Source organism: Passer montanus, unplaced genomic scaffold (assembly GCF_014805655.1).
Source record: "Passer montanus isolate IOZ18808 unplaced genomic scaffold, ASM1480565v1 scaffold109, whole genome shotgun sequence".
Lineage (NCBI taxonomy): Eukaryota > Metazoa > Chordata > Aves > Passeriformes > Passeridae > Passer > Passer montanus.
The window spans coordinates 2,133,897-2,148,260 of NW_024357502.1; the positions used below are offsets into that span (position 1 = coordinate 2,133,897).

A 14,364-nucleotide genomic window follows, 5' to 3' on the forward strand; every position below is an offset into this window, starting at 1 on the left:
CCCGGCCCGGCCCGGCCCGGCCCGGCTCGGCTCCAGGGCCGGCCCCGGACCCCCGGGAGGGAGAGGCCCGGCCGCTCCTGGGGCCGCGGGGAGCCGCCAGCCGAGCCCCCCCTCACGGGGTTTCGGCCGTCCCGACCCCACCCAGCCCTCGCCTCACCCGCGGGCAGCCGGCTCCGAAGGGCGGGAGAGGGAAACAGGCAGGAGTGGTTCGCCCTGGGTGCCTTTTTCCACAGGCTGCAGTGGCAGGGATGGACAGAGCCCTCCCTCGGTCATCCTGGCTGTGCTGGGCAGGCTGCAGCCCCCAGACCCCCCGAGATCCCTCCCTTGCTCATCCTGGCTGTGCTGGGCAGGCTGCAGCCCCCAGACCCCCCGAGATCCCCATGAGATCCCCCCCTTGGTCATCCTGGCTGTGCTGGGCAGGCTGCAGCCCCCAGACCCCCCGAGCCTGGGGATCCCCTCCTGCAGGAAAGCCCCACAGGGCTGGGGCTGTGAGCATGGAGGCTGGGATGTGTGGGGAGCTGCTTTGTTTGAGGGGACACAAGACCGACTGTACCAGCCAGTGTGAGATGTGTGAGAGTGTTTGAGGGTGTGAGAGGGATGTGCTGGCACCCCAACACTTTCCCCCAAGAAACGAGCCACGGTGAGAGCCCAGCAAATGCTTTATTGCCAAGGACAGCGCTTCCCTCAGGCCCCAGGCACAAAAACAGAGGCTGCCTCACCCCATCCCATATCAATCCATACAGACAAGCAGGTCCTCAGTGCCGAGAGCCAGCCCCGGCACTGAGTGCCCAGTTCAGGCCACATAGGGGATGGAGGGAGCTGGGCTGCGTGGTGGGGATACTCCCGTGGCACTAAGGCACCGTGCTGTGCCCCAGGGTCACAAACCCAAACCCTGCTCACGAGCTGCTGCAGGCCTGAGGCTCTGCTGGCCCGGCTCCCCAGCAAAGTGCAGGGTACCCCGCAAACAGCAGCAGCTGGGCTGGCACAGAGGTGGCCAAATCCCGTCAGGAGCAGAAATATCTCTGTGCTACCCAGGCACCTGGCAGCCCTGCACACATCCCAGTGACATCCTGCTCACCCCCTGTCCCCTCTCACGTGTACCTGGCCTGCTGGAGGTGCCCCTCTGCTCCCGTTTGCTGTGTGGGATGGGGGGTTCAGCCTGGCCTGGGAACCTGGGGCACAGCCTCCCCGTGCCCCATCAGAGGAGTCGTCCCAGGAGCTGAGAGCCGGGAGAGCTGCCCCAGGCCACGGGCAGGGCGACAAAGCCCAGCTTGCTGTAGAAGCTCAGCTGCTGCCGGTCGGCGTCGCTGACCTGGCAGAACACTCCCCGTGAGCCTGGAAGGGAGGCGAGAGCTCAGGGCACTGGTACCGGGGGCACAGTGACAGGGACCCCCTCCATAAGGGGATCGGTGTCTCCCCTGCCCCTTTGTCACAGCGTGATGCCCTGAGGCACAGGCCCGCATGTCCCCAGGGCAAGGGGAGGGCACTGAGAGCGCTGGCAAGGGACAGCTCCCGGCTCTGGTGGGTGAGGAGCCCTTGGATGAAGGGCAGCCCTCAGAGGTCGTGCTCACCGTTGGCTCTGAGTGCGCTCAGCAGGCAGAGGGCCAGGCTGCGGCTGGCCCCCACATCCAGCACACGGGGGGCTGTGCCCAGCTGCACCAGGGAGGGGAAGCGCCTCAGCACGGGCTGGGGCACTGCCAGCGGCTCTGAGTGGAAGAAGAGCACTGCTTCCTCCAGGGCATCCTGCGGGAGACAAGCACAATGAGGGATGCCCCTCCACCTCGCCTGTCCCTGTGCTGCAGGTGTGCCCTCACCTGTCCCAGAGCTGGCCCCGCTGTGCCCAGCTCTGGGGGGTACTTGTGCCGTATGGCTGGCAGCCAGCTGCTGTCTCGCTGCTGCAGGAAGCCTTCGGCGTGGAGCGCTCCGGCTGCGTAGCCACAGGGGCCATCCTCATCCTCCAGCACAAAGGTGTACTCGGGGCTCAGGCTGAGGAAGCTGCCCAGGAGCCTGCCAGGCAGAGCAGGGGCACAGCTGAGCTGAGCCTGGAGCCCCTGGGAAACCTCAGAGCAGCCTCCCTCTTCATCCTCCAGCTGGACAGCACACCCAGCACCCTCTGACCACCCCTTTGAGACCCTCAGCCAAGGGGAGCCATTGCAGCCTCCAGCATCCAGGCTGGACATCCACAACGGTGGCTGCTGGACATCAGCATGGGGATGTCCCTCCCTGTCCCTCCCAGTGAGGCCACTGGGATCTCCACAGGGATGCCAAGAGAGGCCATCTCCTCACTGCCCAGCCCTGCACCGTGTCCAGGAGGGAGCCTCAGAGGGGCCACATCTCACCTGTCACCGAGGAGATCCGGGTGGGCCACGAGGATCTCTGCCACTTTGGGATCACAGTCCAAGCTCTCCCGGCACATGCGGTAAAGCTCTCCCTGGAAGAGCCGGATCCGTGTCAGCCCTGGCTGTACCTGGTGCCACAGTGCCAGCCACCACCTTCTGCTGGCCTCGGGCTCGTGGCCACAGCACAGGCAGCCTTCAAACCAGGAATTGCCATTCTGGTCAGGCATCCGAGAGCAGCTGCTGGAGCACACTCAGAGCAGCCAGAATGGCACCAAAACAACCCTGAAACTGAGATCTCCAGAGAGCCTGAGCACAGCAGGACATCCCCAAATGTCCTGGTCACAGTTGAGTTTGCTGCTGCAAACATTGCTCCTGAAAGGGGAGGCTGCCCTGATCACCCAAAAGCAGGGGCAGGACCATGCCCTGCTGTGCCCGTTCCTGCAACAGGCTGATGGGCTCAGCTGGCTCTTCCTCTCAGCATTGTTGTTGCCAAGGTTCAGGTTGAGCAGACGAGCTGCACTCGTGTCTGTGCTGCCTGGATTTGTGGTGTTAAGCCTTTCCTTGAGCTGGAGAGGAGCAGGGTGAGGGACAGGGGTGCTCGCTGCAGGTACAGGGGAAACCTTGAATATTTTGTCCCTCCATTGCCAGATTCTCCTTTTCCCTCCCCATCCCATGAAGGGATGGCAAAGCAGAGCTGGCACCAAGCAGGTCACAGCTGACAGAAACTGCTGCTCTCCAGCAGGGAATCACCCCAGAAACTGGGTGAGTGTTTGAGGAAGGGATTTGGAGATGGATCCCCACAGGCTCTGGCAGTGCCCGGAGCTGCTGCAGGAAGTTGCCATCCACACTTGCCCTGTTCTGGATTTTTCCTGACATCTGCTCACAGCCAGTGCTGGAGATCAGCACTGGGGCTGCTCTGGAGATCATCCACAACCTGGCACCCCTGCCCTGGTGCTGGTTTACCCATGGCTGAGGGGCTTCCCTCTCCTGCTCTGCCCTGTCACAGAGAGGGGGATTTGCTGAGGCCACAGCACGTTCTCCAGGCCAGGATCTGACACGCTGTTGACCACAGCCCCAAAAGCTTCCCCAGGCAGCTGGCTCTGAGCAGAACTGGGCACAAGAACCCTCCCCACCTGTGTCACCCCACACGGGGAGCTCAGCCTGGGCTCAGCAGCAGATGAACCTGTCACTCATCGTTTTACAAGCCACACAAAGGGTGGCAGGACCCCCCTCCATGGCACGGCTCCCACCTTGTCCAGGGGCAGCAGCGGGCGCAGCTGGTACAGCTGGCTGGACGGGAAGAGCGGGGGTGGATGGTAGAAGAGGTCACAGCTGTTCCCCACGGGCAGCAGTGCCTGGAAGAGATACAGTCCATCACCCTGGCTCCAAACCTCATCCTGGAGGCAGCAGGAGAACGACTCTGAGACTCCTGAAACCCCAGGAACCGCAGCTGAGGTGAAGGGGCATGGGACAGCTCTGCCTTCCCACGCTTGCAGCAGCTCAGCAGCAGGGTTGGGGTGCTGGCCTCCCAAAGGCTCCTTCAGCCCCACGGCGAGGGGGGGACACGCTCTCACCTGCAGCTCCCCAAAGAGGCCCCCACGGCGCGCCCAGGGCTCGGCGTCCCTGCCCAGCAGCACGGGGGCAGTGATGCTCTGGCACCCTGGAAGCAGTAGGACACAGACACACGTGAGGTGAACACAGACACACGTGAGGTGAACAAAAAGCTGCTGGGCAGGGGGACATCAGCCTCTGTCACAGCTCCAAGGAGCTGCTCCCCAGCTGTGCAGCCCAGGATGGTGACAATGTGCCCTGAAGGCTGATTTCCCTAAGGAAGGGGCTCAGGGCACACGGCTCCCTCTCACACTGAATTTGGAGACATCACCCGGTAGCAGTTCTGGGTTTGTAAGAGGGCACAAGGCCCACAGAGCAACCAGGGGGTTCTAAAGCAGAGGAAAACTGTGCAAAATGATGCACAGGCATTCAAAACACAGCCCCACCTCTCACCCAGGGCGTTACTCCTTCCAGAATCCTTTTTCCACACAGGCTAAGGGGTCTTTGGGATAAAAGGGCTGAGGAACCATGTCCTGGAAATGGCTGTGGGATATGGTGAAGAGCTGCTGCCACCCTGGCAGCATTCCCAGGGCCATTCCTGCAGGCAGAGTGTGGGGAAGGAAAGCCTGATGGCTGTGGCATTCACATTCTCTGAACAGACACAGAGAGAATTCTCTCTCACAGGTTTTTTCCTGGAGAAGCACGGAGAGAAGAAGATAAAACAATTCTTAACAGAATCCAATTACCAAATCCCTTCAGGTAAACAATTTTCCTAACACATTCCACATATGCAAAAACAACAGAAGCAGCAAGTAGAGCTAAGAATTGTTTTCTCTCTGTGCTTCTCCCAGAAAAAAACCTGTGAGAGAGAGAATTATCTCTCTGTTCAGAGAATGTGAATGCCACAGGTGGCGATGTGGGGCTGGAGGTGATGGGGGCAGCAGCCAGGAGGGTGAGCAGGGCAGTGCCCATACTTACAGCCAAAGCAGCTCCCCCAGGTGCCCTTGGGGTCCGGGTCGCACAGGAGGTGACCATCTGCAAAGGAGGCGACGTGGTGAGCACAGGACACGGGGGAGCACCAGCAAAAGTGTCTGAGGGAGCTGCAGCAGGCACCCTGGCACTACCAGAACCCCACACCTCTGGGGCAGGTCCCAGACACCTCCCCCTTGGGGAAGGGAGCGAGCCTCAGGTGTGCCCCAGTGCTGCAGGGTCCTGGCGCTGTGACACGGCTGGGTTTGGATGGGCGTGCTGGGGGCTGGCAGGGCTGGCAGGGCTGGCATCAGCCACGTACCCAGCCACAGGACGAAGGCACTGGCGGCCAGCAGCATGTTGCGGATGTCCCAGAGGTAGGGGTGCAGGTCGTAGAGCAGCTCCCTGCTGGCCGTGCTGACCAGGCGGCTGTGCAGGCGGCACATCCGAGCGCAGAGCAGCTGGAAGGACTGAGCCCGGCCCCGCCACCGCCTGCCCTGGGGACACACTGCCTCTCAGCCACCTGCGGGGACACTCGAGCCACCGCAGCCGCCTTCCAGGAGCTGCCTTACCCCGCAGGCATCAGGCGCCGTGGCCGGGACCCCCACGCTGAGGCTGTTTGCTCGCAGCCACCGAAAGTGCTCCAGGAGCTCCTGGGCCAAGGCCCCGTGGTGGTAGGGCAGGTAGAAGAGCTCCACCAGCATCCGCACCTCCTCCAGGCTCAGTGGAGCTGCAGGGCTGGACACGGCCTCCTCTGGGGTCAGGGGTGCTGTGGGGATGGGTCTGGCCTCCTTGGGGGTCATCAGTGCCATGGGGTTGGACTCAGCCTCTTCTGGGGTCGTCGGTGCCGTGAGGCTGGTCCTGGGCTCCTCTGGGGTCACCTGGGCTGTGGGGCTGGTCCTGGGCTCCTCTGGGGTCACCTGGGCTGTGGGGCTGGTCCTGGGCTCCTCTGGGGTCACCTGGGATGTGGGGCTGGTCCTGGGCTCCTCTGGGGTCATGGGGCCAGCCCCAGCCTGCTCTGGGGTCACAGGTGCCATGGGGCTGGTTCTGGGCTCTTCTGGGGTCATCTTTGCTGTGGGACTGGTCCTGCCATCTTTGGGGGTCCTGGGGCCAGGCCCAGCCTCCTCTGGGGTCACTGGTGCCATGGGGCTGGTCCTGGGCTCCTCTGGGGTCACCTGTGCTGGGGAGCTGGTTGTGGCCTCCTCTGGGGTCACCTGTGCTGGGGAGCTGGTTATGGCCTCCTTGGGGGGCAGCGGTGCCATGGGACCAGGCCCAGCCTCCTCTGGGGTCACTGGTGCCATGGCACCAGGGCTGGCACCAGCCCCAGGTCCTGGGGGTGTCTGGGGCACGTCAGTCCTGATGGCCTCAGGCTGGGTGCTGCTGGGAGGTGCGACAGGGCTGCCATCCCCTGCCCTGGCATCCCTGGTGGGCAAGGAAATGTTCTGACTGCTGCAGCTCGTGGTGGGGCTTGGGCTGGGGAGGGTCGTGGTGGCCACTGGGACTCCTGCAGACTGGGCACTGCCAGCCACGCTGGGCACAGCAGAGGGGGGCTCACGGCTCCCTGTGGCGAGCTGGTCCCCAGCCCTTGTAGGGCTCTGCTGCTGGCCCGTGGCTGTCCTGTTCCCACTGTCCTCCTCAGGCTCTGAGGTCACCTCCCTGCACCCCTGCTCTGGTGCCACCCCACAGGGCTCAGGGCTGTGCTGATCTGCCCCACCAGGAGCAGAGCTGTGGGGCTGAGGGTGGGGAGTGACCTCCTGTCCTCCTGCCCTGCCAGGCTGCAGCTTTGGTCCTCCCTTGAGGCTGGCACTGGGGTGTCCTGGGCTCCTTCCTCCTGCCAGAAAGGAACAAGAGGGAAGCTCCTTTGGCACCTGCATGGAAACCACTGCCCACGGGGCAGGACAGTGCCAGGGACCTCCACCCCTGAGCTGCCAGGACCCTGGGCTCCAGTTCAGGCCCCCAGGGCTGGTGAGGCTGTGGCTTTGCAGAGGCAAACATTGCAAAACACCAAGCTCACCCCTGGCTGACCTCTTCCTGCAGAGCTGGCCCAGGCTCTGGTTCTGCCAGCCAAGGAAACCCTCCAGGCTGCAGCCCTGGCAGGATGGACAGCCACAGCTGCCCACCATGGCACACGCCCATGCTGCCACACCAGCCCCAGACCCTCCAGACGGGCAAGGTGGGGCTCCCTCACCCCCCACCCACCGAGCTCCTGGCAGAGCTGATCCAGCTCTCCAGGGACCGAGGGATGCTGCTGCAGCAAATCCATTTACCTGCCTGCAAGGCCTGCTGGTTTATCTCAGCCACCCAGTCACGCAGAGCCAGCTCCAAGGCTTCCTGGGGGCTGTAGCTTCCATCCTGAGCACCTTGGCTGTCCCCCATTCCTGAGGAACTGCAGAGCTCAGCCCAGGCAGCCCTGGCTCCGTGCAGGCCAGCTCAGGGCAGGGCAGGCAGAGATGCCAGGTACCTGCACGGTCAGGCTGGGCACAGCTGCCCAGCTCGCTCTGGAACCAGGTGCCCAGCGTGTGGATGGGGATGAAGTTGGCCTGGAGCTCGCAGTTGGGGTTGAGGAGCAGCCCCTGGAGCCTGGACATGAGGCCAGGAGCTCGGCCCATGTAGGGGCCCAGGAAGACACGTCTGCAGTCGTAGTCGTTGGCGTAGAGGTTGTCCCAGATGACGGGGCAGCGCCTCAGCACAGCCTCCACCTCCTGCAGCAGCTCTGCTGAGAGCTCCTGGGACACCACCTTGGGGCCTGGGCCATCAGGCAGGGACACACGTGGGGCACAGGGTCCATCACAGACACGCAGCAGGGACAAGGACACGGAGATGAGGTTGCAGTGTCCCAGGCAGGAGAGCAGAGCCCCAGCTCCCACCCCTGCCTGGCTGGGGCTGCACACCCCAGTGAGAGGCACCACAGCGGCGTCACTTGCTGGTGGCTCTCCCAGGACAGCCCGTGGCCACAGACACTGCACGTGTGTGTGACCCAGAGCTGCTCCTGGCTCACCTGTCCAGATGACAGCGATCCCTGGGAGCAGCTCCTGCCCGATGGTCTGCAGGTAGCAGGACTGGCTGGGGCTGGGAGAGCACAGCGAGCTGCAATACTCTGGGGAGAGAGCACAGAGCATCCCCTGAGAGCTGGGGACCACGACAGGAGCAGCTGCTGGGATCATGGACTAGCTAGTCCAGCCCTGAGGTGGCCACAGCTCCCCTGGGAGGCTGAGGAGCCCAGGCAGAGCTGTGGGGGCTGCCAGGGCACTCAGCTCTCAGCAGGGACACCCCAGTGCTGAGGGGGCTCCCCGCTTTGGGCAGCTGGGGCTGCAGGGCTGCAGGCTGTACCTGTAGGGCAGAAGAGGAAGGTGGAGGGTTGGCCCAGCTCCTGGTACACCTCGTTGGCCACAGAGGCCTGAGCCTGTGCCAGGGAGGGGAAGACATCTCTGTCAGCTTGGCACATGCAGGGGTCGATGTCGTCGAAGAGCAGCGCGAAGGAGCGGCACCCCATGGCAGCCACCTGTGGGCACAGACAGGGGCTGCTGGGACCCCCGGGCACCAGAGAGCCCCAGGGGGCTGGGCAGGGGCATCTGGGCACGGCACAGCACGGGGCATTCCTGCCCGGGCCGTGCCAAGGGAGCAGCAGCTGCCCACGGAGCGACCCCACCATGCCCTCCCCGGGGCTCTGCTCCAGCCTGTGCCAGCCCTCAGTGCTGTTCTGGGCTTGGCTGGTCCTTCTCCTGCCGCTGGTCAGGCACCCATGGAGCCCTCAGCTCCCTGTCACAGTGACAGGGACAGCACATTGGCCACTGGGCACCCAGACCCTCTGTGCAGCACCCCCAAAGCAGCACAGGGAGCACACATAAACACATGTGCCCCTTGCCTGGCAGCAGTGGGATGAAGGAACGGCCCACGGTACCTGCCTGAGTTTTTGCTGCAGCAGGAGGCGATCCCCAGCGCTGGAAAACACCATGTCCTGGCCAGCAGAAACGGCGAAAATGAACTCCACCCCCTGCTCTTGGGCTGCCTCGATGAGAGAACGCATGCGGGCTGGGGACAGAGCACAGGGGGCTGTGAGAGTTGGGAGGCACCGGGGAGTGGGACAGGGATGGAGGGGGATGAGGGACGGAGGGGGATGAGGGATGGAGGGTGACGAGGGATGGAGGGGGAAAAGGGATAGAGGGGGATGCGGAATGGAAGCAGAGAAGGGATTTAGGGGAATAAGGGATGGAGCAGGACAAGGGATGGAGCAGGACAAGGGATGGAGCAGGACAAGGGATGGAGGAGAGTAAGGAATGGAGAGGAATAAGGGATGGAGAGGGATAAGGGATGGAGGGGATAAGGGATTCAGGGTAATAAGGGATAGAGGGGAAAAAGGAATGGAGGGGGAAAAGGGATGGAGAGGAATAAGGGATGAAGCAGGACAAGGGATGGAATAGGACAAGGAATGGAGGGAAATAAGGGAAGGAGGGGGAAAAGGGATGGAGAAGAATAAGGGATGGAGGGGGACGAGGGATGGAGGGGGATGAGGGATGGAGAGGAATAAGGGATGGAGGGGGGAAAAAGATGGAATAGGACCAAGGGATGGAATGGAACAAGGAATGTAGGGGAATTAGGGGAATAAGGGGTGGAGAGGGACAAGGGATGGAGCAGGACAAGGGCTGGACAAGGGATGAAGGGAGACAAAGGATGGAGCAGAATCAAGGGATGGAATAGGACAAGGGATGGAGGGGAATAAGGGGTGGAGGGGGACGAGGGTTGAAGGGAAATAAAGGATGGAATAGGACAAGGAAAGAAGGGGAATAAGGGATGGAGCAGGACAAGGGAGGGACAAGGGATGGAGGGAGACAAAGGATGGAGCAGAATCGAGGAATGGAGTAGGACAAGGAGTGGAGGGTACAAGGGATGGAGAGGGACAGGGGATGGAGCAGGATAAGGGATGGAGGGGGACAGGGGATGGAGGGGGACAAGGGATGGAAGGAAACAAAGGATCAAGCAGGACAAGGGATGAAGGGAACAGGGGATGGAGCAGGACAAGGGGTGGAGGGAGAGTGAACCCCAGGGTTGTGAAAGGAAGGAGCTGAGGTCATTGGGAGGGGACAGGCTCCAGGAAGACCATTTCCACTCTCTTAAGACACAGAGGACTTTTGGCAAGGATCTGTGGGCCTGGGTATACTCAAGCACACTGCCTGAGCCCCACGTGGGAGGCTGGGTGCTCCCTTAGGCAATTCCACATGCTGGGCACGGTCTGGGAATCTTCCTGTCCTTGGCAAGCTCTGGGGGCTTCCCTGCACTGTGCAGGGTCCTGGCAGGATGGAAATAGCTGGGACACAGCCCATGCTTTCCCCTCAGGGACCTGGGATGCCTGCAGCCCCCCGAGGGGCCCAGCAGAGCCGCTACCTGCCTCATGCTCTGTGTAGGGCTCTCTCCAGAGCAGCCGGTGCTTCAGCTCATCCTTGGGTGCATACATGTAGCAGTTCAGCCCCCGGTGCTGCAGCCTGTGCAGGGAGAGCAGGGAGTCAGCCAGGCTCCACACGGAGTCAGAGACCTCAGCCAGGGCTGGGCTCTGAGGTTTGGGTCACACAGCAGCAGGATGTGCCCCTGGGAGGGCAGACACCTCCCTCTTTTGGCACTTCTCTATGGAAGGCATCGGATGTATTAATTTGGTTTTATTTCTCCTCCTCAGCAGACCATGTTTTACATTTCCCCACGGTAAACAGAGTTAAAGCACTTCAGCTATCTAATGATAAAAGTCCCTTATTTTGTTTCTTTCCAGGTAAGAAAAACACTGATGGACGTGGCACCCTCATGTGCCCTCATGAGAACACATCCCAGTGTAGCACCAGACCTGCTCATTCCTGAGCTACTTTAAAACATCCCAGCTTGTTTTCCTTCCATTTTCTGTACCTGTATCTCAGGGAGCTGGGGGTGTTCAGCCTGGAGAAAAGGAGACTCACAGGTGACTTTATCACTCTACAACTCCCTGAAAGGTGCCTGTGCTCAGCTGGGGCTGGGCTCTTTCTCCAGCAGCACTGACAGAACCAGAGCACACAGCCTCCAGCTGCACCAAGGGAAATGCAGGTTGGATATCAGGAATTTTTTGAGCACACAGCCTCCAGCTGCACCAAGGGAAATACAGGTTGGAGATCAGGAATTTTTTTTGTAAAAAGGGTGATAAATTTCTGGAATTTTCTGCCTGGGGAGGTGCTGGAGTCACCATCCCTGGGTGTGTTTAACAAAGCCTGGATGTGGCACTGGGTGCCAGGGTTTAGCTGGGGTGTTGGGGCTGGGTTGAACTCCATGATCTTGAAGGTCTCTTCCAACCTGGTCATTCTGTGAACCCTGTAAATTCTGTCCCTGCACTCTGGTCCTTAATTACACTTGTCACTGCCCACACTGTCACCACTGCACTGCCCACGGGAGGCCCTGCAGAGCCCCAGGTCAGTGGTGGCAGTCACTGGTGGCAGTCACTGGTGGCAGGTCCTGTCAGTGCAGCTCATCCCACTGACAGCCCAGGCATGGGCAGCAGCTGCTGGAGCTGCACCTCCCGTCCCAGTGACACATCCTTTTGTCCAGGGTGACACACAGACATGCACGGGGGCTCCCAGGGTCACAGCAGGCAGGGATGGCAGCCTCAGGACATCCTTGGCTCAGGATGGAGTGATGCCCTCCGGTCCCACCGGGATCAGCCCGGCTCGGCGAGCCCCGCCAGGCTGGAATTGCCTGCCTGCTGTCCTGGCTTGCTGCTGGTGGCAGCGGGGACGGGACTCCAGCGGGATGTGCGGAGCCCCAGCACCACCTGCCGGTCCCCCGTCTGTCCGTCTGTCCGTCCGTCCCGCCGCACCCACGGCCCGGCCAAGCGCGGATCCTTCGGGGGCCGTGAGAGCGCTGGGACAGGGGGACACTGCAGGGTGAGAGCGCTGGGACAGGGGGACACTGCAGGGTGAGAGCGCTGGGACAGGGGGACACTGCAGGCGTGAGGTCCCTTGGCTGCCCCCTGCACCTTCAGAGAGGAAAATTCAGGGTACTTGCCACTGGAAGAGGAGTTTCCTCTGATCCATCGACCATGGTCTCCCATAGAAACCTGTAAAAGGGAGGGGAAAAAAGGCAAAATGCATTTGTTGGAAAGTGCCCCGGAACAGTCTCTGGGTTATCCCTGAAGGCAGAGATGCACTGCCAGGCATGCAGCACCCATTCTGCCTTTGGGATCTCTTCCAGGGAAGAGCCCTTCATATTTCTGCATGTAGGAAGAGCTGGGAGGTGCAGAGCTGTCTGCAAAGCCAGGGAGAAAGGATATCCAGAGGAACACAAACCCCTTCCCCTGGGACAGGCTGATGAATGGCTTTGGAGAAATGCAGATTTGACAGCTCCTCAAAGTGGAGGTTAATGGGAACCTGTCAGAGTCCCACACAGACCTGAGATTTAGCAAGAAAACCTTCAGCCACTTCAATTCTCTTCAAGATCTGGCAGATGCAACGTGAAGTCTCACAGAAAATCCATTATGTCTTGGGCAGTGATGGCAATTGGCCATCAAGGTATCTTCTGCTTTCTCTCTGCATTGTGGGCAGCTTTTGAGTCAATCACTGCAATTTCCCTGACTGCAGTCAGGGCCAGGGAAGCAGATACTGGGAACTCACAGCATTCCCAGAACTGGGTGGTGCAGAGGGGCAGGCTGCCCTGACTCCACCAAGCTGGGAGAAAGGGCCAGCTCTCCATGAGGCCAGTGTCACCTGCATTTCTGAGTGTCCCAGAGCTCATCTGCCCTCCTTCCCTTGGCTCACTTAGGCAGGAGCCCACCCTGCAGCCCCCAGCAGCAGTCCTGGGCAATGGTGAGGGGGTTTGCACACCCACTCTCCATCTGCCTTCTCTCTGCAGGCAGATTTTCTACCTGCCTGAACACCTACATGGTTATTCCATATATTTTGAAATAATATATTGTCACCTTGCTATCAATGCCCCACCGTGCATGGGGCCAAATCTGCGGCCACTTGAGAATCCCAGCAAACATTTCACCCAAAGAAAGTTATTTCTGTGGTAAATAATTTGCTATTTTGAGATCCCAGCGAGGTCCCCAGAGTCCCTGCATGGCCCCTGCAAGTGACATTTCCACAGCACGTGTTGCTGTGAGCTGACGTGAGCAAGGAGGCCACTCAGTCCTGCACACTCCCTGCCAGCAGGGCTCTCCTGGTTTGGATTTATTTGCCAGCATCATCCCTGTCCCCTTTCCCAGGTCAGCTCTACTCTACCGGTGATTCAGGGCTGAATCATGTCAGCTCCTCCACCCCTGCATTTCCTGTTTGTTTTGCATTTGTTGGCGTGGTGCTCCTGCTCCCTGTCAGGTGAGGCAGAGGGCAGTGCCCTCACAGGGCACCGTGCTGCCAGCAGAGGGGCAGAGGACTCTGCCAGGCCGTGCTCGGCCCCAGGGGGAGCTGGGGATGTGGGGAGGGAGAGGCACAGAGCTCTCCCTGCCCAGCCCTGGCCACGGGTCCTGCGCAGCTGACCCACGGGCAGGGGGGGCACGTCGGGAAGTGCCCCTGAGTCCAGGGCAGCCAAGAACCCCAGGAGGCCGAGCAGAGGCTCCCGGTGCCCCCCTGGCTCTGCTGGGGTGGCTGCAGGGCTCTCTGGGGAGCGCTGGGAGCATCCCAGAGGTGCTGGTGCAGCCCCCCGGCAGAGATGGGGGGCTGTGCAAGGGCCCCGCTCCCGCCTCCCCCCCAGCCTGGGGCCCTCCCCGACCCCGCTTCGCTTCGGCTGGATCGGAACGGGGTCGGGACCGGCTCCGCCGCGGCCCCGGAGGGACTCACCTTCCACCACGCCGCAGAGGAAGCGCGGCCGCTCCGCCATCCCCGCGCAGGAGCGGCCCCGCCGGCAGCGGGACAGGCGCGGGGGGCGCGGGGGGCGGAGGAGTGAGAGGGGGGATGGAGGAGTGAGAGGGGGGATGGAGGAGTGAGAGGGGGGATGGAGGAGTGAGCGGAGGGATGGAGGAGTGAGAGGGGGGGTGGAGGAGTGAGAGGGGGGATGGAGGAGTGAGAGGGGGGATGGAGGAGTGAGAGGGGGGATGGAGGAGTGAGAGGGGGGATGGAGGAGTGCGCGGAGGGATGGAGGAGTGCGCGGAGGGATGCGCGAGGGGATGCGCAGAGAAATACGCGGAGGAACGGACGAGTCCTTGGGGGGATGGATGGATGGATGGATGGATGGATGGATGGATGGATGGATGGAGAGAGAGCGGGGGTTGAAGGAGTGCCTGGGGGGACAGAAGGCGCGCAGGGGGATGGAGGGTGCGCGGGGAGGGATGAGGATGTGCGGGAGAGGATGGAGGGTGCGCAGGGGGATGGAATGTTTGATGTTTGCCGGGGGATGCAGCGCTCGCGGGAGGGGATGGAAGGATGCGCGGAGGGGTGGAATATTTGCCAGGGGATGCAGCGCTCGCAGGAGGGGATGGAGGGTGCGCGGAGAGCTCCGCGCAGGGGCGGCTCCACCGCCCGCCCCCCCCGGGACGCGCTCGCCGCAGCGCAGGGGGCGGCCC

General features: G+C 61.9%; 1 protein-coding gene across 8 annotated transcripts; it reads right to left on the minus strand.

The window, feature by feature from the left end:
* Positions 1-654: 654 nt before the first annotated feature.
* LOC120509741 (protein O-GlcNAcase-like) lies at positions 655-13,774 on the minus strand. 8 transcript variants are annotated; one of them, XM_039724862.1, is made up of 17 exons: positions 13,643-13,774; positions 11,874-11,925; positions 10,242-10,339; positions 8,761-8,891; positions 8,190-8,361; positions 7,858-7,956; positions 7,321-7,605; positions 7,127-7,237; positions 5,432-6,690; positions 5,182-5,356; positions 4,869-4,925; positions 3,914-3,999; positions 3,590-3,694; positions 2,340-2,431; positions 1,815-2,007; positions 1,572-1,743; positions 655-1,335 (listed from the first exon to the last, which is right to left on the minus strand). In XM_039724862.1, exons 1-17 carry the CDS (start codon positions 13,680-13,682, stop codon positions 1,199-1,201), a joined length of 3,264 nt encoding a protein of 1,087 aa, XP_039580796.1. In that variant the 5' UTR covers positions 13,683-13,774; the 3' UTR covers positions 655-1,198. The 8 variants fall into 8 exon arrangements, 7 of the variants coding, with proteins under 7 accessions (XP_039580796.1, XP_039580762.1, XP_039580770.1 ...); XM_039724828.1 differs by having other exon boundaries at positions 5,432-6,058; positions 6,098-6,690; positions 7,321-7,956; XM_039724836.1 differs by having other exon boundaries at positions 5,432-6,034; positions 6,074-6,690; positions 7,321-7,956.
* Between the last annotated feature and the right edge of the window lie 590 nt (positions 13,775-14,364).

Excerpts from the sequence above, each read along its gene's own strand:
- LOC120509741 (XM_039724819.1), bottom strand. The coding sequence starts at position 13,682 with ATGGCGGAGCGGCCGCGCTTCCTCTGCGGCGTGGTGGAAG. Across the intron at positions 10,340-11,873 it reads AGGAAACTCCTCTTCCAGTG|GCTGCAGCACCGGGGGCTGA; the intron begins GCAAGTACCCTG and ends CTCCCTGCACAG. Across the intron at positions 7,957-8,189 it reads CTTCCTCTTCTGCCCTACAG|AGTATTGCAGCTCGCTGTGC; the intron begins GTACAGCCTGCA and ends CTCTCTCCCCAG.